We start from the raw sequence: 18,028 nt of genomic DNA, 5'->3' as shown, positions 1-18,028 counted from the left end.
ATTGTAAGAACAGAGAAAAAAAAGTAGAGAATATATTGTATTAATGTCATTTTCACATTTTTACTTGGCTCTAATAAGTATTTATGTTCCAATATTAATGCAGTCATATATATTGTAACAGACTATGCTGTTATACTTTCTAGTCCCATCACTCTATTTGAGCAGTAAAATCATTCTGTGAGTATTTTAGATTGAAACCTTCAGTGCTTGCTCAAAATCTGTTCCTTCTAGATGATTTGGACAAAATAATTCCCTTCAGAAACATTTATAATAGTCTTTCTAGCATTTGGAGAAATAAAATGCTGTTATTTATTGACTGAATAATAAGAGCTACTTCTGAAGTATGTCCACTTTCAGTTTTCTAAAATTCTAGAATATGTTCAAATCCTTCAAGTAGGTTATTATCTGCTGCAAGGACACAAAGATGGTATTGAAAATAATTTATTCAGAAAGCTGACAATGCAGCAGGAGACTAATCATCAGGATATGTGTCTCTGTTTGTAACACCAGCCATATTATCCCTTATTTCTAATGCAAACAATTGGCAGCTGTGAGAATTAGGGAGAACAGCCAATATAAAATAAAAAGAATGAAACCCACGAAACTGAAGTGGTTTAGGAAACATGTTTCTGAGTGCTTATGTGTTATCTTTCAAATCAATGAATCCTGGAGATGTGTGTTTTATTCTGTGCCAAGAAATGAAATAATTGTCCAATTTATTGTCATTTTGGTTCTTTTCAAAGTAGATCTTTGAATGAGAGAAGAAACAGTATTTTTTTTCTTCTCTCTTAGAATTTAAGTATAAAGAACAATGCCTTGAATACCCATCTTCAATTCTTGAAAAAGGTAAACTTATTTTTATAAGTGTATAAATGCTAAAATAATGAAACTATCCAAGCCTCTCTGATACTCTTCTCACTGCTTTAAATATCATCAAAACAACGCTCAAATAAAACTGACACTGGGAAAAAAAAGTGTGAAGTGTAGAGCCTGCAATCTGCAAATGAGAAAACTCCAAACCTCACCATCTCCTGCCTGATCTCATTGTTTTTCACACTTATTTATTCCTCCCTTTTACAAATGTACCAGTGAAAGGATTTGCGTAGGTTATTTGAAAACAGAGCTGGGTGACGACACTTAGTCCTCGCAGAATCTGCTTGGATGAGAATGACAGGGTGTGAAATTATATCCTGCTGCTTCTTCAGCTGTGCTTTCAGCTCCAGCTTGGGACTTCAGTTTGCTTCCAGCTGTTTTCCACCCAAAGTAAAATGTTTCTTGGCCATGTGCTGCCTCTGTTTCTGTCAAGTGGGGTTAGGAACTGGTGTTGAAAAGACGATATAGTGCTCTTTACCTCCTGGAAATTCTTTTCTGCAATGAGCCATCCTAAAAGGCCAGCTGTGCACAGCTACACAGCTGGTTCACACAAAAATAATAGCTTCAAGCTCTTTTGTCAAGGCCAAGAATCTGATCCTGTAAATTCATGAAAGATGAATGCTACAGTAAACTCTAGGAACTTTTTTTGTATAAAAGATGTTATAAATAATGTAATAAAAATGAAGCGCTTTGTAGGTGACAATAAGCTTTATAGGTAGCTAATGCCACATTTGGTATTATTCTTTCATGTTTGTGCTCCAGTCAGCCAGCACAGTACCCAACCTAACCTCCAGGAAATTATATATTCCATTATTCCTTATAGTACAATAAAGCCCTTTATTTATGGTAAGAGTTAGTTTTGTTGTCACAGTGACAGAATTCATATCTTGGCAGTGTATCAAGGCTTTCCTTCCCTCCTTGTAGTGGTTATCCCTAAAAGTGTCCTATCCTCCTGTTGTCAGACCTGCACATGTGGTTTATCTGTCAGCATTCAGACAAAGGCTCTCAGACACAGAGATTTGATTCTCTTTCTGGTCAGATGTAACAGAAGAGGCACAAAGGTCATAAGACATTTGCCTTTTTTCCAAACTTGTCTCACTTTTTTCTAGTTCCAGTTCCAGCCTGTTGATTCCATGGTTGTGGTTGACACCAGAGTATTGTAAACTTACCCAATTATTGTGTGGTGTCATGGATCCCTTTATGAGAAGTGCATTTTCTCTAGCACAGTTTTCCTTCAAAAGTGTTTCATCCTCTTCAAGAAACTGATGCTCTCTAAGAGGAAATGTTCAAATATTTCCTCTGAAAGTCCTCATGCTGAGCATGCACAAATCAGAGAGGCAATTAGAAAATTAAAATATGATGATGTGATTTCAAAGGCCAAGTGTAGGCTACAACCTGAGAAAAGCAAGTAATTGTAAAACTGAAGGCAGAGGTAGCTGTAGGCTGTGTACCTACATCAAACTGGTCTGTCCTTTGTTCTAGACTGAAGTGAGAATTTGGATTGCTATATTTGGCCTATGAAGTGTGAAATGAATGGGGACAAGGAACTATTTCATTAGTAATGGTCCGGGGTAACTCTCTAATGTTAGAATCTAAACTTTTGAATTTAAAAAAAAAAAAATCACTATTAAGACTACAAGAGACAGGAAACAATTGTATTTTAACAGTCAAAACTGTTTATAGAACCCTTTATTTTAATAAAATTCTATGTGAACTGTATCAAACTTCTTTTAGTGTTGAAGAAAATGAAGGATTAGCAGTCCTAGATTATGAGAAGTGGAAAGAAATTTATAACTGTACATGTGAATATTTCTGTTTCAGCTGCTGTGGAGCAAACCTCACTTTTTCTTTAGTGTTGCATGGAGTTGTGATCTCCTAAATGGAGGAAAAAAAAATGAGGGCACTCACTTCCTAGTGTGATGTCAGATATAATAAGACTGAGCCTAATTTATTATGTCTTATAAACAGATGCTCCTGCATATGGGCATGTGTTTGTGTGTTTGTGTACTGATACATTTTAAGAAATGATTGCCCTCTTGGTAATTGTTGTGAATAATTCTTGGTGAAAAAAAGATTCCATTATGTAGGCACCTAAAGTTGTCAGTCACATCTTCAAACAATTCTCTTCAGTTCCCACTTCCACCTTTGAATTCCCACTAAGCCTCCTTCTTTTTCCTGGTGTCAAGTAAGAGCAGGCATGTCAGCATTCAGGAAGGTATCATCATACAGTTCTTCCTAATTGCCAACACTGAATAAATTCACATTCACTTATATCTGTGAAAAACTCACAGATTGTGCTTGCCCAGTTGAGCTTGGACAATCTCATCCATCTCAGATTTTGCTTTCTCACCTAGCTGGAAAAATTCAGAATCCTTTCCATTTCTCAAACTGGAAAACAGTCCATTTTCCTTGGGGGAAGGGTTTGTAAGGGAATATACAATGCCCTTCCATGTCCAGATAGTCTTACCAAGTGCATCGAGTATTTTGCATTTGTCTATAAGAATATTTCTAACCAATAGTTCATCAGGTCAGCTGAAAACGTGAGGCAAAACCCTCCAGAGCAGTATCAGCACAGTTAATCTTTCCTTTGGAGGCTTGCACAAAAAGACAAGTTTTTACTAAACCATGAGAAAGGGAATTTTCTTACTGCTTGTTAAGCACTGCAGGTAATTTTGAAGGACTAAACATCATTGAAAGAAAAATCTTTGTTTTGTGTCACGCATATCCATAAAGTTTGCACATGTATAGTAATGAATGCTTTCTACTGAATATAAATTCACCAAATCCAAACTGACTTTGAACTTTTGTGAAATGCTTTAACCTGTAAATGATAATTGTTTGTCACTGTCATTATTTCAGCACACCTGCAATATTTAGCAGTTATACATGTGCTGAAGTTCTCTGTTGCTTTCCAGAAATACCTGCATAACAATAGACCTGTTCCTGGGGTTTAATTCCCCCTGACTGGGAATTTTGGATGGTGAGCAAGTCTGAAGTTTATGACAGTGAGACAAAGCTGCTATAGACTTGCCTGAGTTGAGCAGCAAAAGATCAGCACAGCCCCCATGAGTGCACCTTTCCTGATGGTGTGCCTGGCTGGATGATCATGTCAACCAAACCAAAATTAAAATGTCAGTAGAGAGTCTGCTGTAGTTGGCACAATCCAAGCTTAGTTTCTACTATTTCTGATGTTTCTCTGCAATTCAGCTGATTTTTGAAGCCAAATTAATCATATTCACAAGCATTCTCATGTTTGGATAGAGGTGTGAGGCTACTCAAGGCAGCTTGTTTTTGTTTTGGATCTGGCATTTGCTAGTTGACCCTAATATATTGTACTTGTGCATGAGCTAAACTGCTGTATCCTCACAAGATGTTACTTATGTTGGGTCTCAGATGTCATTTTTTAAGGGGGATGAAAAAGACTTCACATGTATATTCTGTGGCCATTCAGGGGTGGTCTAAGAGCCCATTCAGGGGTGGCAGCAGGGAGCGCTACTGCCTTCAGCTGGACTGGGCTCCATCCTCTGACTTGAGCAGTGTCACAACATGGTTACTTCAGGATTCAAAAAACCCCAAACTATCTACCAGCTGGTACACTGTAGTTTGTAGAGATTGTTAGTTACAGTGACATTTTCTGAAGAAAAGGTTTCACTATGGGATCAGTAAATGTGCTCTAACTTCCACCATTCGGCTTCACCCACGAGACAAAATTTAATCACAAAAGTATGAGAAATGAATGTGAGAGGCTTCAATACTTTGTTATTCATGACAAGTTAGACATTTTTCCCCATAAAATTAAGGGCTTCTAAGGACATGGTACAGCTGTGATTGGTCACTGCTAATTTTGAGAGCAACCTGGTTCAATATAAGCTTTGACGTTTTTCTTCTAAATTTCGCTACAAAATAAAACCTTAGACATTTATTACAGACAAATGCTGAGAGTATGAAGATTGAGTGTAGTTTGAACAAGCATATTTCAACATGAACATATGTATTCCTTCATGTTAATGCCCAAAAATGTGGTTAAGGAAAATAATATTTTTTCAAATCATCCTAAAGTTGAGGCACAGAGCTCAAAGGAACATGTCTTGAAAGGGCTTGTTTACTTGATTTGTCTTCTTTGAACCACTTTGTTTTGTTTTTAAACACTAAAATATATTGTAATTACACTGGGGCTTTGTGTATTTTTTTATGAGTTTATGGATAAATGGTAAACCTCTGGTTAGGCAGGTTATTTCCAGGACAGGAGAAAAAAGGGTAAGCCAAAAGGAAGGCTGTGTATGTTCTGGATCTTGTATTTTTCCCTTGGGAAAAGCAACTGTGTGAGATTATAGAAAGTGAGAAATTTAGGCATGAGTGATTTATCCCCTGCTTATTTATCTGGACCTGGATTTCTGCATTTGACCTGTGATGCTGTTGGGGTGGGGCTTTGTTGTCTGTGCAGTGTTAAACCCCATAGCCTTGAGTCTCTGGGGAGGCTTGCAGAGCCACCCAAATGCATGAACTGGCTCTTCCCAGGTGTCATTCTCAGACCTCAGGGAAAGGCAATTGATGGAGTTTCCCTGCTGGCACTCACTATGAAAAATGGCTGTGTGGAACACTCTTCTTCAGAAAGCACTGCTGGAAAAATAGTAAAGAAAAAGCCTTTTCCACCTAATTAGTGCTGCTTGCCTAACTGGAGGAGGTTCATGCAGTGGCTTTTTTTTCTTTTCTCTTTTTAATTATTTAATTTTTTTCCCTCCTCCTTCTGTGTTACAGATATACGTGGGCTGCAAGGATTTCTCGATCAGGCCTCCAGGCTGGGGCTTGATGTATCATTACAAAAAGTGGACAGGAACATCAGCAGAGTGTTTTCCAACCTTTTCACCACCATGAAAACGGAAGAGCTGAACCGCTACCGGGACACGTTGCGAAGGGCCATCCTACTCCTGAGCCCACGGGGAGCCCAGACTTTCATTAATGAGGTCAGTGCACAGTTTTTTTATCATCAACATTTCAGAAACATGATTATGACCCATGTCTTGCCCTTTTGACAGTGCTGGTTGTTTAATGTCAAATAAGATTGTCAGACGCTAGTGCCAGGGAATTGAAATGTCACATGCTCCGTGGAATGCTTGCTTTGTGGTTAATGCAAATGGGGAAACATGGACCAGATATTATATAATATAATGAAAGATACAGATCTGTGGGGGGTAATTGTTTTTTGTCTTTTGTATCAATACTTTTGTCCTGGATTTCAACCATTGTTAATAAGTGATCAGAAAATCTGCAATAATCTATTAGAAATGAAACATAATGTGCCTGAGAGAGCTGTCTTTGCTGTGGAAATCTCCAAATTTGTCTTAAAGTGGCACATTACTGATGGTTGAAAGTTGAATCAAAGAGATTTTTATGAAATATAAAGTTGGAATTACATGTTTGTCTTCTTTTCTTAGTGGTGAAATCAGCGATGCTAATTAGGACAGGGAGTTAGCTGTTGGGCAAACTTTTAATTAATGTGCTGTGGGCTAAGTTTTGGCATTAATTAGTTTTATCCAGCTTTCTTAATATTAAATAATGAATTATTTTACAGTGCTTTCTATGTCAGGATTGAGAACAAGAATTTGAGCCTCAGTTTAAGTTTGTGTATTTATTAGCTAAGATTTTGGCAATAAAGTAGGGGTTTGAATTTTTTTTAACTAACCAGGGATATGACTGAACCAAGAAATTAAAATGTGGATGGGATGTGTTTCCAATTATCAGTTTTGCTCCATCAAAGCCTGCTAAATTAAAAAAATATAAACTCAAATTAGCTCATTAGGGTTTTTTTTTTTTAATCATAACAGCCTTAGTAAATTATCCACTTTTGTGTTCATCAGTGGTCTTTTAAACAACAAGGTAAATTTTATCTTAAATAAATGAAGCAAATAGGTAGTTTGGAAAAGACTAAGCAGAGGGATAAATTCTCCTCAGGTTTGTGCACACACAGACATTTCCAGCAGAAGAATGAGGGAGTTAGGTGCCATCCAAGTGTGTGCAGCTCTCCACAGTTCAGTCAGCTGTTTTCATAGGAGACCTCCAGCAGAAATGCACATTGCCAGGGAGTCCTAACAAACTATCCAAACCAGGTTAAAAGGAAATGTTTTATTCAGACCCCAGCTGGGTGGAAGTTGTGTTCCCCTTGGGGACACAGGGCTCTGGGATTGCTGGGTGAGTCAGGTGAGTGCCTGTCAGAACGCTGAGGTGTCTCCAGGGTAGGGGCCAGTATTAAACTGTATTAAACTCTTTTACTACTCACTTCACCTTAAAGCACTGTGTATTATAGGCATTAAGACTAATGACCCTGATATATTTCCAGCTCCCTGCAGGAGTTTAACAGTGGGCAGAAATGAAAAGTAATTTATTTGGCAATCTTCCTGTATTGAATCTTGATTGATTCAGAAAAGCTTTATAAGAGAAAATTTAAATCTTAGAAAGGAATTCTCCAAAGGTTTGAAGATACGAGGTGCAGAGCATAGGGGAAAATCTTTCCCAGACAGAGGCTGAACTTCTATTTTGTGGAGAGTTACAATGACTGCAGTTCTTCAGTATCTCAGTCAATAAGTGCAACTAATTATCTACAGCATATTTTCATGGAGTCTAGAATAACAACCTGCAGCTTAAATGAAATACGCATTTATGTGTATTTTACTGAAATGCATCATTCACAATGTGTGGCAGTCAGTTCCTTCTATGGCTTTACTCAATTCCACAGTTGGTATTTTTTACTCTAGGTACCATATTGCTATACTGACTGCTGTTATCAATCTCACTCTACACCTTAGAAATTGTTTGAGGGGTTTTTCAGTGTTTGGGGAAAAAAAGCTCTCTGAAATAAACCTAAGTAGCAATGCTAGAAGAAAATGTAAGGGTAATTTTTAGATTTTGCACATATTTATTTTCTTTTTTCTTTAACTCCAATTAGAAAAATAAATTGAAGAACAAAGAGGCTTTAAAGCTGGAAATGGAAAAACTCATGTGAAAAAGAGGTTTCTTACTAAGATTTTGAGTTTTGCTGAGTTGATATTTTGTAGTAGGGAAAACTGTCTGACCAACTTCAACCAGATTTTTGTTAAAATGTGTTGGCTAATGACATATCCTCATGAAAACCAGGTGCTGAACACCAAGCCTCTGGTGAAATGCAGAACAAAAATAAGAACAGTGTTTGGATTATGAAACCTGAAATAGATTTAACAGATTTTTCTTAGCGGAAGTCATAGATACCAGCCATTGGAAGCTGATGCAAGATCTATCTTGCCTTGTTTGATACTGCAAGCGATATATTTTTCTTCCTAAAAATAGATGTCTGGGTTTCAGTCTCATCATATCTTGGGTGGGCCATAGAGGTCTCATCTGATTTTGGATGTACAAAGGGGACTCTGCCATCTAATGTGTGAAAAACTTCTGAATTTTGGAAGAATTCAATTTCTCTAATTTTTATTTAGGGATAGTTCTCATTTAACTGTCTTAACATCTCAGTGACTGGTTCTGTCATCTGTCAAAGTTACTGAAGTAGAAATTATTGACCTTTTGTAAATTTTCGAGATTTAGTGTTTCGCTATGAAACTGCTTTGACTGTAAGAATGGAGAGGAGATGGAAAAAATTTTTTTCAATGGTATTGCTATAAACCTAGAATCAGCCTTTATTCAGAATAGGGATGGTAAATGCATTTATAAAATGTTAACTATCTTAGGTTATGCATTAAAAGTGCAATTAGGGACTGAAGCAAACCTAATCTAAAGAGTGTCCCTCCTTAAACAGTTGAGAAAAATGTTCCTTTCTCCATCTGCAGAAATCCCAGATATATTTGTCTCAATTGTAACAGGTGTATGTGTGCCAGGAAAACAATTTTGTATTTTGAAAAATATGTGATCCTCTTGCAAGGAGATAAGAAAAACGAATAATTCAGAAATGGGAAGATTTAGCACTTTTACCTTTTCTCTTAGTTTCTTTGGCCCAGACATAGGAGTCTGAGACTCTAAAGGCTCCCTCCTTGAGACAGTGAGGATTCACCTGCCTCTTTCTCTTAGCAATGGATGTGTTTTTACAATTGCAAGTAGAGGTATTATTTGTATGGATTGCTTTTATCATTAGGGCTGTACAGTGAAATTAATAAATGGAAAAAAGTTCAAAGAGGTAACAAAAATGATGAAAGGATGGGAGAGCACGACCTCTGAGGAGAGGCCTCAGGAACAGGCTGTAGACAGCCTGCCTGGGGGAATAGAGCTGCCAGGCACTTGAGAGGAAACAGGAGTGGAGGAGGAGGAGGAGGAATTATTTAAGGTGATCATGGGATGTCTAACAGGAAGCAATGACCCAAAGCTAAACAGGGAATGCTTTTTAACAGGGAGGTCAGTGGGACAATGGGAGTGCTGGGCAGGAGAGTTCAGGGAGGCGTCGTCCTGCAGGGCGTTCAAGAGTTCACTGGACAAAACACTCTGGGAAATCAGGCTAGCAGTTTGTCCTGAACTGGTGTGCAGGATGTTCTAGCTGACCCAGGAGCCCTTCTGAAGACCTGCCAGGAAACATGTGTTGTGTGAATAAGTTTAGACTTTGTACTTTTTATATACAACCTATCTGAAGAGAAGGAAAAGATCTTGTAGTTCAGCGCTTCTTAAGTTTCCTGTGGCAGGTGTGCAGTTCCTGACCTCTGTGGAGGGTTTGGTTTCTTAATTCTTCATGAACACATGATTCATTTGGGATGTGTATTTTAATAGAATTTGTCTTTATAAATATAGGTGATTTCAATTGCTTCATAGACTTGACTCTTCCTTCTTTGCAGTATTTATATAAAACCATTGCTTTTGAACACCAGTGAAATGGAGGCTGTAACCCAGTTGCAAGTAGTTATTGACTTGAATATAGAAGGCATTATCAGCTTTACAAAAAACCTTTAACTCAGTATTACTTGTATTTTTGGCAGATTCACTAAAGTGAAAAATGTTTTTGTTGAGGTGGATCTCTGAAGGTGCTGTAGTTCCTTGTGAGCCTGCCTTGCCTGTAAGCTGGTGAGCTGACTGCAGGAAGGTTGTATGCATATCCCTGCAGCACAGCAGCCTAAAACAGAACTCTCTCCATGCCTAGGGTAGTAAGCAAGTTTAAAAAAAGAAGACTATAATGAAAGAGAGCAGATTAATTCCTTTAAAAATTAATAAAAAACTGCTTTATCAATGTGGCAGGGTTATGTGAATCACAGCAATTCCAATTTGAGCTGCAGCTACAAATTTCCAGTATAACACTGTGTTAAACAGCTGTAATTTATCTCTGCCCTGTTTATATAATCACCTCAGTGTCCTCATTGGAAAGCTCTGTTTCTCTTTCACCCTAGTTCCTGCTAAGTGTTCTGACTGATTCTTTATATATCTCCTGCTTTTGGTTTGGGCTTTTGGGGTCATTTCACAGTGATTTGTGGCCTTCCTTCAATCCTGGCCCCTGAAGATGCTGATCTCCTTCCTCCCAGAGCACTCTCAGCTGGCACCTGTTAGAGAACTGTGCTCCAGCCTTCTCTCTTCCCTTCTGCAGTTGGTGACATGCTATTACTTGACTGGAGCTCAGTGAAGTATTTATGGCATCTTGAACAATTTGCACCCACAAGCAATTGTATGAAATAGTTTTCCAGGGACATTCACTTCCTAGAATTTAACAGGAAAAAAGTTCAATATTAATTTTCTGGCACTTAGCACTTCATCTCTCTCTCTCTCTCTTTTTGAATTTTTATTTATGTCACAAACATTCAACATATTAGTCCATATTTCTGTTTTATATGCAGTATATAAACATCTCAAAATATTGTTGAATAATTTTGGAAAAAATATGCCTCTTCTGTTTTTCGAAGGCAATTTCTATGTTTAAAGAGCTGCTAGTGATTTCTGAGTGCTGGTAACAGAACTGTAGAAATAATACATTATTTTTTCAATAGTTCAAGTTAAATTATGCCTGCCTTATTTCTCTAAATCCTCCTTTGGTATTCTATTTCTTCCTTAGAGCTAAAATATTGTCTACTCTTGTTTACATTTTCAATATGCTTAGACTCTTTGTGCTTAAAGACAATAATAATTATAATTAAAGCCCAAGCAAACCTCATTGATTTGCTAAAACTTAAGTGTAAACAAAGCCCTCCCATTCTGGGATAAACTGGCTTTGAAGCAAGTTTCTTTCCACTGGGCCAAAAAACCTCCCAAAACACAAACTCTCCTGTTGCCATCTTATTGCAAAGGTTTTGTACCTTCTTGGTGATTTCTCATGGACAGCTCCTCACAGCACTGACTCCTTCCTCACAGCCAACAAAGTCCATCCAACCTTCTGGACCAGCCAACCTGCTCTTTTACAATACCCACCCTAATTGGATCCAGTTGGGCCTGTTCCTAATTCTTGATAACAGCTCTAACTCCTTAGGGGTGACATTGCCACTATCTGTATTCTCCTACATTCTATCTATCCACACTCTCCTATGTTCTTCTTCACAATGACTAATCCAAGGGATGGGGTTATGCTCACAGGGATCCCAATCAGATGTGTTTGGAACACTCAATTACGTGGATTTGTAGACACTGTGAAGAGGAGGGAAAATTGTTGAACAAATGACTTTATGAATTGCTTACATAGCTTCATTTAAATGGCATTACTTTTACTACTGCAGGTAGAGGTGACAATAATTTTAAATTACTTTTTTTTCTTTACTCCACTAGAATGTTGCATGAGAGTTTGAACCTGAATGTTAAAATCATGAGAGGCAGGAGGCTTGCATCCAGTTTTGTATATCTAACAATAACTGATAGCAGTTTGGTGAGGCTTTATGGGACAATTGAGCAAAAAAGCCCCAGAAATTGGATGCACTGGCCAGAGGTACACAAAGCCCTTTTGAGTCTAAATACTGCTTTATCGGCAGTTTTGCCAAGTCTCTCAGTGTCAGCAATGATGTCTGGTGTGAAAGAACCTGATTTCTCTGCTCCTGTTCTCAGTCTGATGACTGGGTGCATATACATAGAGGATCATGCATTTTTAAGTGTCATTAAATCTGTATGTACAGGAACCAGGCTTTCCTCCTGCTCCAAATGCTTCATCCTCAGTGCACTTTTGAGTCCTAATTTCATTGCAGGTGTTCAGCTGTTAAAGCATGAGTAATTTCAAATTTTGCTGCTGTCCACACATAAGGATATCAAGTCCAAAGGAAGCTGTGCCAAATATCTAGTTGAAAAAAATGTTTAAAAATCTTGAATTAACATTCATTTGTGTTGTGAGCTTCACTAATTTTTTTTTAACAAACCATTTTTTCAACATTTTTGTTATTTTTCATTTGCTGATGTGGAACTGTGAATGGATTTAACCTCAAGATAGGAGGGAAAATTCTATCTGTCAGGAGAAGCTGCATTTATGTTTGGGGTTTTTGGAAAGAACAGGATCTATTAATGATTTGGAAACAGGCATGTGTTGTACTGGGACAATCCACTTTCTTTAGTACTGCCTTTAAAGCACTCAGTGCTGGTTTTTGCAAGAGCTGAGACAGGACAAATCTAGTGGGCACTAAAATAACAAGGCTATCAAAAACTAACCCTTTCTTCACCTATTCCTTCATGGAGCTGTTTTCCAAATTATTTCACTTCAGGTTGTTTGGGTGAGTCCTTGAATACTGTGCAGTTTAAGGATAAAGTTCCTATGCATCTGTACTTTTTAGTATAGTGCAAAGTGGAATTTTTGAGTACTCTGACATATCTGTGGTCATTATAATACATAAATATATGCACAATGTTTCTCTGAAATACTGCAAAGCTGAAGATGACTTTATCATTCTCAGCAAGGATAATTTTCTGCAATTTAGGTATAATTTACCAGAAAGGAGATATTACCAATTAATTATGGATGATTAATTTTAAAATAGGCTCCTGCAGTTGCATTTCATCACTATACCAGTGTTTGACTATTGTAAGGCACGGACAGAAACAGCACAGGTACACGAGAAAAATATGTTTGCCTTACAAAAGTCAGAAAAAGTAATGGCCATAAGAAAGCTATTTACCATCTTCCAGTTTTACTTTTTCATATAAATCTAGTGACTTGTTTAGCTGACTGTTCTGCAGAAGCTTGGCTTTGAGGATTAGAAAATACCTACTGTAATTATTCAATATTGAATTTTTGAACTTAAAACACCAGTGTATACACATCATAGGTGCAGGTTGACTTTTTCCAAGTTTCTAAGCACAGGGACAGACTTGGGAGTACAGGACTCTGCACAATGATCACCCCCATAAAATGCACTTCTAGACCTGTTGTGCTGGATTGAGAAAATCACTGATCTATTTTGCTTGTTGCCCCAGAGGTCACAGAAGAAGGCCATTATCCTTAGAAGGGATGAGTAATAATTGCTGATAATAATTTGCACCTGCTTGGCATCTTTTCACAGGAGGTTTTTAGCAACTTTTAGCCCGTGAAACAAAATTATATTTACACAAGACTTATTTTTAATTTCAAACTAATTAAAAAATCAATGTAAGCCTTTACTAATTGCTGGCAGCACACAGTTTAGTGCTCTGTAGGAGAGAAGAGCTCAGGTGAGATTTATGCGGGTTTAAGATTAATCCCAAGGAAGGCATCCTAGGACTGGTGCTGCGTTCCTCTTCCAGTTCTGTGCACCCAGTGTAGGTGTGAGGGTGAGCCTTGTTGGGGCTCTGCCCCCTGTGTAGGAAACAATACTGAGAGCTGTGTCTGCTCCTTCACAGTTCAAAGGGTAGAGTTCCTAGAAAATCCGAAATAGAGCGTCGAGGGAGTGCTCTGCAAATGCAAGCGGAGAAACGTTTGGGAGCCTTGATCATCAAGGACAAGCAGTTAGATCTGATTAAATAAAGGTTATAACTTGAGACAGAGTGGTAACTGTGCAAGGAGATTGCCTTTTCCTGAGGCAAGGAGTGTTCTGTGTCAGAGGAATAGCATGGAGTGTTGTCAGCTCCAAGTGCCAGGTGTCACTTCATTTACCTTCGGACCTTGGAGGGTGAAAATACCACTAAACTAGCAAGGGTTTAAGAACCCTTTTGGAAAGGGTGTGGAGTCCTATGCTAATAATTATTTTTCCTGGTGCTATTATAACTGGTGTGCTTATTCTTGCTGTACTTGAGTGGCTTGTTATGAACTGGGATGTTGTTTTGCTAGGCGCTGTATGAATTTTTGTCCTTAAAGAATTTGCAGTGTTCAAGAAATGACAGATAAAGATATCTGTGGAATAGAAAGGATTGATTATGAATGTTGTTATGGGACACAAATAGTGTCCTCATTTCATGATCTTAGAAATTAGCATTTTGTAAATAAATTAAACTGAACTAAACTAAACAAAGGATTTAAAAATACTTGTGGAAATGTTTTTATAAATAGGGGTAGGTGAAGAACATTGACACTACGGCCAGAATCTTCATGATGAGTTAGAGATAACCTGAAAGATTGGAATAAAAAGTGTGTGATATTGGAAGTGAAGATTGTTAGCATATCTTTGATGTGACAGGTAACAAGGGAGCAGTTGGAGCAATATGAAGAGTTGGGTGAAATGATCAAAGAAAGGAGTTAGAGATCCTCTTTGCAGCAGAAGTTTCACTGAGATATGAGAGGAGCTTGTGATTCTTAAGGTCAGAAAGATGAACTTGGAAGTAATCAATATGTAATATCATCAGAGCTGGCAAAGGAATTTCTGCATTACGGATGGGTTAAAAAACCTGTTTATTAGAATGATTATGTCTAGAGAATCTCTGAGATTTTGGCTTTATCCTGGATGAGAAGTAAGAGTCAAAGATGACTCCTGTGTTGTAGTCCAAATTGGCAGGTCTGATATTCTGGCTGTCCATTTTGACTGAAAAAAAGGATTTTCTTAGCCTTTTGAGGGGAGAGTGTTGAGAAATCTCCTTATCCCCATGAAGCTTGTAGGGATATCCTGAAAGCAGTCAGTTTATACTGACCAGAATATGAAAAATGTCTCACAGAGAAGTAGATCAAGACTCATCAGCATATGAATGACAGGGGATTTTTTTTTTTTTTTTTTTTTTTTTTTTTTTTTTTTTTTTTTTTTTTTTTTTTTTTTTTGCTAATTTGCTTGCTGGATGGAGTTAATGTAAAGGAAGAAGATTACAGAATGAATGGGTGTGGGACCCTCCTTGTGAACTTGGAGAATTTCACAGAAAGTATTCCCTGGAGAGATTATGCTGGGGTGTCATAAGAGGAAAACCAGGAGAGAAGTGCTGGAAAGAGGAGGTTTACAAAGAAGAAATGTCTTCAGCCCTATTAAAAGCATTTGGCAAGTTCAGCAGGAGACAGTAACAATTTTAGAGTGTGGCTAAAAAAGTGAATTCAGTAGGAGCAGTTTCGATCAAGTGAAGCATGTGTTAGAGGGTCTGCAGGTGGAAGGGAGAGGAGGGGTGGGGTGATAGGTATAGGGATTGAAGAGAGTGAAAAAGGACAGGTCTACAACACTTTTGGTCTCAGGGGACAGAAACAGGGCAAGAAGAAGCTACTTTAAAGGTATGTGGTGAGTTCTTCAAATAGTTGTCAGGGCAGCCATGTGGAAGGTGTATTCAAGGGCTCCAAAGGCTGGAAGGCATTGGACATGTGGAATGAAGGGACAGGCTGGCAGTGGGAGCACTGTGTGTGAGCTGAGGTTTGCATCACCTTTTTAAATGGGCACTGTGTGAGCTCCAGGGTGACAAATTAGGAGTGGGCTCTGTTTGTCTTTGCAGCTCTTATCAGATGTGCAGCTGCTCTGTGTGTTGTCCTCCAGTCAAAGCTGTATATTGGCAGACAGTAGAAATTACATGTTTTTGTTGCTGGTTTTTCTGCTGTGTGCAAAATTTTCTGAGAGAGAAAAGAGAGTTTTTCAGGTCTTGGAGCATTTCCTTTGCAGTGTGAGGACTAAGGGAATAAAAGTGGCTCTGACAGTATCCTTTGTGGGGAAGGACTTTGTGTCCTAAGGATAATTTCTGATAGTTTTCATTTTTAGTAATACCTTTTTACTGAATAAGTCTTCTTGCTGAAATTTGTAGAGAAAAAAGTATAATCAGGTTTCTGTACAGAGATTTGCTGTGTTCGCCATTGTTTTTGTTCACTGCTTGTTAAGGGTTTTGTTAAGATATGTTTTCATAGCTTTTATTTAAAGATCAATTTCCAAGGTTGATCTCTTCCTGTTGAGACAGGTACCTAATGATTATCGTTACAGAACATTAAATGTGGAGGTAGAGGGTCATTAGTCCCTTTTTTACCAGCTGGGGCATGGGGTTACAGAGAAAGTAGGCAATTTACTGAGTTCTCCCGAAACAGGGATTGAAGTTCTAAATGTCAAACCAAGAACTTGCCCAAAAGGTCATCCTTTCATTTGATACTGCCAGGTATGTCTTTGCCACCATTGACCCCTGGTTGTTTCATTTGAGAGAACTGATTGTCCTGTCAGTCCAGGGATCCTTTTTTCAGACATGAGGCCTTTAACCCCTACACACTGCGTCAAATATTAAAACTCTCTTTGAATAGTGTGTGTTGGCTTTAATTTCAGGTAAACAATGCAGCTTGCACATGCAGTCCTACAGAGCATTTAAAGGGGTGCTCAGGTAACTTTAAAAGTCTGTATTTTATTTATTGAATGGAGTCCTTTCATTGTTATGGAGTTATAGTTTGCTATAGACCATGCACTGTGAAAGAGATCAATTTGTTTGGCACTGACCCATCCATTTAACTTGAAGCAATCAGATTTAAAGCTTTACACTTTATTAATGTGTGTGCAAATAGCAACTGGGTTCCAAGGACACTCTTTAGGAAAGCACCTTGAGTGATTGGTCTTGATATATAATTCATATTTTGCTTCCAACTTTCCAAAGGAAAAAAATCACATTAAAATTATTTTTAGATAATACTGTGAAGGGAAAAAACCAAAGCATTGGTGTATGACAATGACTTTGTGTGTTTAATGGAAGTATATTGACTTGAAAATGTTACAAGTTCCCTAACAAGTTTTTCCATAATTTTATTAAAGAGTATAGAGATTATTTTGAGATGTACATCAACACATTAAAAAGTCCTCCAAACAAAACTCATTTCACCACAGTGTTCGTTTTCTAAACTGTACTAGCATTCAAGGTATTTTAAAAATCAATGTCAGTTCTGAATGCATCTTGATTGAGAGTAAGAACCACCTAGAAAATAGAGCATTTCAGCCTGGATACAGTTATGAATTCTTAATAAAAGTGTGCAGTTCAAGACAGACTCATCCCTGATGGCTCCCATAAACAGCAGGCACCCTGACACTGGAAATGCCCCTGAGTAAATAAGGTGGTTACAGCATCCAGAGCAAATAAGCAGTGGAACTGTCCAATTTGAAAAAATCTGTGGCATGCACAAGTGCTAAAAATAATACCAAGGAGACAAAATAGTAGTAAAAGGAGAAGCCTAAGACCCCATAAAATTAATTAATAATTACTTAATTGAGCCAATTAATAGCTACTATATTTAGTGCTGAGCATGTCTGAGTAAAATATGTGTGCTTATGCAGTATAAATATATATAAATAGAAAAATATGTATGTACAGTATGTATTCTATATCTATATACACATGTACAGCATGCAGATTATACCACACCCAGGCCAATCACTTAAGAACAAATTGTATGTCTGGAAATACAGAAGAACAGAGAGTAAATGTTTGTGTTTTGTGCAGCTGAAAAGGAGAATAAAGATATTGGAGCAGAAATGAACCAAAGAGTGCAAGGTCTTCAGGGTTTTTCTGTTTCAGCTCATTAAGATTGTTCCCATTTCTGATGTGCTCTGCTGATATTTGCAAATAGTGTTGGTGCCTTTCAGCATAAACTGGGTGAAGAACTGTGTCTTCAAAAGCCTTTTGGAACTGGGCATTATTCATGCAGGGGGCTTGCCATGCTGATCAAATGGAACAGGAACATCACAGAAAAACTACCTTACTGAGGCTCATCAGCCCTGAGTTTTCTGTGAATGATGAAGACACAAAAAGCAAAATAAAAAAAAAAAAGGTCAAACCCTTACTATGAGTGAGCAGGGAAAAGCTGTATCCTGGCAAAGCGCAGAGACCTCTTAGGGAACATTAGGAATGCTTTAGTGTGAGTGATAACATCAGCCAGGCTTTGGTCCCAGACCTCTCTGCA

The 18,028-nt window shown here is 37.9% G+C and overlaps 1 protein-coding gene across 1 annotated transcript in view; it reads left to right on the top strand.

Annotated features, from left to right (window-relative positions):
• The window catches only part of GRID1 (glutamate ionotropic receptor delta type subunit 1), a 482,309-nt gene that overhangs the window by 260,834 nt on the left and 203,447 nt on the right, over nt 1-18,028 (top strand). Inside the window, exon 4 of the mRNA XM_041474584.1 lies at nt 5,632-5,837. Within this exon, the coding sequence (XP_041330518.1) occupies nt 5,632-5,837 (206 nt within the window). The remainder of the gene's footprint in view (nt 1-5,631; nt 5,838-18,028) is intronic.

The sequence above is a fragment of the Pyrgilauda ruficollis genome, unplaced genomic scaffold, assembly GCF_017590135.1.
Source record: "Pyrgilauda ruficollis isolate IOZ18807 unplaced genomic scaffold, ASM1759013v1 scaffold11, whole genome shotgun sequence".
Taxonomy (NCBI): domain Eukaryota; kingdom Metazoa; phylum Chordata; class Aves; order Passeriformes; family Passeridae; genus Pyrgilauda; species Pyrgilauda ruficollis.
This window is presented reverse-complemented; position numbering and strand designations above follow the sequence as displayed.